This window comes from Microtus ochrogaster, chromosome 10, assembly GCF_000317375.1.
Source record: "Microtus ochrogaster isolate Prairie Vole_2 chromosome 10, MicOch1.0, whole genome shotgun sequence".
Classification (NCBI taxonomy): Eukaryota; Metazoa; Chordata; class Mammalia; order Rodentia; family Cricetidae; genus Microtus; species Microtus ochrogaster.
Genome location: NC_022016.1, coordinates 62,024,988 through 62,028,184, shown reverse-complemented (window position 1 = coordinate 62,028,184; position 3,197 = coordinate 62,024,988). Strand labels below are relative to the sequence as shown.

The following is a 3,197-nucleotide window of genomic DNA, read 5'->3' as shown; positions in this document are numbered from 1 at the left end:
CCAGCCTCTCTCTCTCACACAAAGATCCCAGAGTAGCTATTTCCCATAATACAACCAGAAGCAATTCCACAACTCTGTTCTCACCCGCAAAATATACATTATAGAGAATTCTTGTGCAGATATGAAAGTGAACAAAATATACAAAGTGACACTGGGGTGGTCTGAATGTAACTGGCCCCATAAGCTCACAGGGGTGGCATTATTAGGAGGCGTGGATGGTGACAGAAGCCTAGAGAGACCACTGCAGGAGGCTGTGAAGTTGAAGCCTGGATTCCCTTGGAGACACCAAAGCCATGGGATAGCTGCTGAGGAGAGCTACTAACTGGATGGAACCAGCCCCAGAGAGAGAAGTGTGTTGCAGTCAACAAAGCTGAAAGGAGTTGGAGATCTGAAGAATGCCTTGACATCAAACATGGAGATGCAGAGTTTGGAGTTTGCCCAGCTGGTTCTCAGTCTTGCTTTGGTCTAGTATTTCCTCACTATACTCCCTTCCCTGTGTTTTAGAATGGTAATGTATATCCTGTCATAAATGTTGGAAGTATGTGATTTGCTTTTTTATTTTGATTTTATGGGGTACTACAATTAAGAGATTGCATGAATCTCAGAGACTTTGAAATTTAAACCATTGTTGAGACTATGGGGACTTTTGAAGTTGGACTAAATGCATTTTGCACTGTGATACTGCTATAATCTTATGGGGGTCAGGGAGTAGCATATGGCAGTTTGAATGCAACTGGTCCCTATAAGTTCATAGGAGGTGGCATTATTAGGAGGTATGGCTTTGTTGGAGTAGGTCTTGTTGGAGGAAGTGTGTCACTGTGGAGGCGGGTTTTGAGGTCTCATATATGCTCAAGCCATGCCCAGTGTCTCAGTTCACTTCCTGTTGCCTGCACAAGATGTAGAACTCTTGACTACCTCTCCAGCACCATGTCTGCTTACACGCCACCATGCCCCACCCTGATGATAATGGACTAAACCTCTGAACTGTAAGCCATCCAATTAAATGTTTTCCTTTATAAGAGTTGCCATGGTCATGGTGTCTCTTCACAGCAACAGAAACCCCAACTAAGACAGGCACAGACATCATTTCTGGGACGCAATAGCAAGCACTCCACAAATAAGAGCAGTGGAAGTCCAAGTCTTTCATCCCCACAACACCCTGGCTCCTGCCAGGGTTCAAGTGCAGGTGGAGGGGCTCACCTCAAGTTATTAGCCTTTAAAATATGACACCCTGTGACACAGACAACTAGTCACTCTTTTGAGGCAAAAGACAAAATAATATGAAGCAGTTATCTTGGACTATGACAACACAACATAATGCCAAAGAGAAAATCAAGAGAAACAAAAGTTCAGCCCTACCAAGGAAGCGTGACTCAACTCTATGATCAAGCTACCAACTTTAATCCTGAGAAGTGCAAAAGACTCACCTTTCTGGAAACCGAAGAAGGGGATGGAACAGAGGCCAAGAGATCTAGATCCTTTTCTAGGGTGTTGCTGGTCTTACTATTTGCAATGGAGCAGGCCACAGGGGCATCTAGGAGGAAAGACGGAATTAAATACAGCACAGCTATGAAGACACGTCCTCTATGTGAGCCAAGAAGTGTATATAGAAAGACAACAGGTTTTGGCCCAGGGAGCCAGGATAGGGCTTTTCAAGAGAGGCCTCACCCCACATTTCCACAAGTGCTCTGTATAGGCTACAGCCCACTTTCAGTCAGAGGGCAGCAGAATCTCAGACCTAAAGGCCACATCAGTGTCACAGCTGAGTGGCTGGCTTCCTCCTGGCTACTGGAAGGACATGGTGCGTAGGGCTCAATTTCAGAGAGAAACATGGCGTGGAAACTGGAGGCATGGTAGTTACCAACCTGAACCAGCAGCAGAGGCCTGGAGGCCCAATGCCTGTGAGAAAGAACTGGCTTTCTCTTTGGAAATGGCAGGATCAGGGATGCAAAGAGAAAACTGACAGCAAGGCAGCAGGCCACCTCAGAGAATGGCCGCACAGGAATGTTGGCTGGCAGGAGAGAACAGGGAAGTGGCAGAAGGCTCAAAGGTACTCTATAGTGAAATTACCAACATCTATAAAGGGCTTGGAATAAAGTAGAAGGGCCAGGAGCCACTGAAGCAGACGCTAACCCAGCACACCACATGGTTATGAAAGTGACATCCAAAGGCTAAGTAAACTATTAAAGATCCCAGACAGTGGTCACACTGTGGACACCAAGGCCATGCTCTCGGCCATTGCACTGAGCTGCTGCTCTGAAAAACATCCAGTGAACAGTTTCTTAAGAGTGATGTTCAGAGCTAACAGGAAGAGCAGCAGAGGACAACCTCAGTGGAGAAGAAACAAATACAAGCCCCAATTCCCAGTCTTCCCATGGGAGCTGAAAAGCCTGATTCTTACCCAGGCCCAACAAATCCATGACCGGGGCCGCGGACTTTGGGGAGCTTTTCCGAGGTAGCTGTGCGTCTTCTTTTTTCTGTGGCTAAGGTGAAAAAAATGTTATAACAAGCAGTTGTTTTTGACATACCCCCATCACTGTAAAGCCACAGGTATTTTTGTGGTATGGCTGTTTGTCAAAGGCAGTTACCAAAGAAACAAGACTCAGAAGGGCCAGGAAGCATGAGTGTATGAAGAAACGTGAAGTGAAAAACAGGCCTGGGCAGCTTCTTTAGCTTTCTGGGGAGGCTTATCTTTCTGAAGCCGGTCATCCAGGAGCAGGCACCAACAGAAACAGTTCTTGGTCCCAGGGGGAATAAGCCCCTGAACGGACAACACAACAGACCCAGGCTGAGTTCAGTTTCCAGAAGCCCAGGGTAGAAGGTTACGATGGACTCCCAAGAGTTGTCTTCTGACCTCCATGTGTGTGTTACTGCACATGCACCCCACAGATAAACGCATGAATTGGGTTTTGTTGTCATTTTGTTCTGAGACAGGGTTTCTCTGTATATCCCTGGCTGTCCTGGAACTCGCCATATAGACCAGGCTGGCCTCGAACTCAGAGATCCAGTCTCTGCCTCCCCAGTGCTGGAGCAAAGGTGTACTATACTATGTCCTGCCTAGTTTTATTTTTTAATTAAGAAAAAGTCAGTAACCAACAAACTTCTCATTTTGTTTATAAAATCTTTTTTTAAAATTTATTTATGGGAGCCGGGCGGTGGTGGCGTACGCCTTTAATCCCAGCACTCGGGAGGCAGGC

At 46.4% G+C, this 3,197-nt stretch overlaps 1 protein-coding gene across 1 annotated transcript in view; it reads right to left on the bottom strand.

The window, feature by feature from the left end:
- The window catches only part of Smap2 (small ArfGAP2), a 51,002-nt gene that overhangs the window by 8,693 nt on the left and 39,112 nt on the right, over positions 1–3,197 (bottom strand). Inside the window, exons 6-7 of the mRNA XM_005353313.3 lie at positions 2,402–2,483; positions 1,428–1,534 (exon numbers count right to left, since the gene is read on the bottom strand). Coding sequence (XP_005353370.1) covers positions 1,428–1,534; positions 2,402–2,483 — 189 coding nt within the window. The remainder of the gene's footprint in view (positions 1–1,427; positions 1,535–2,401; positions 2,484–3,197) is intronic.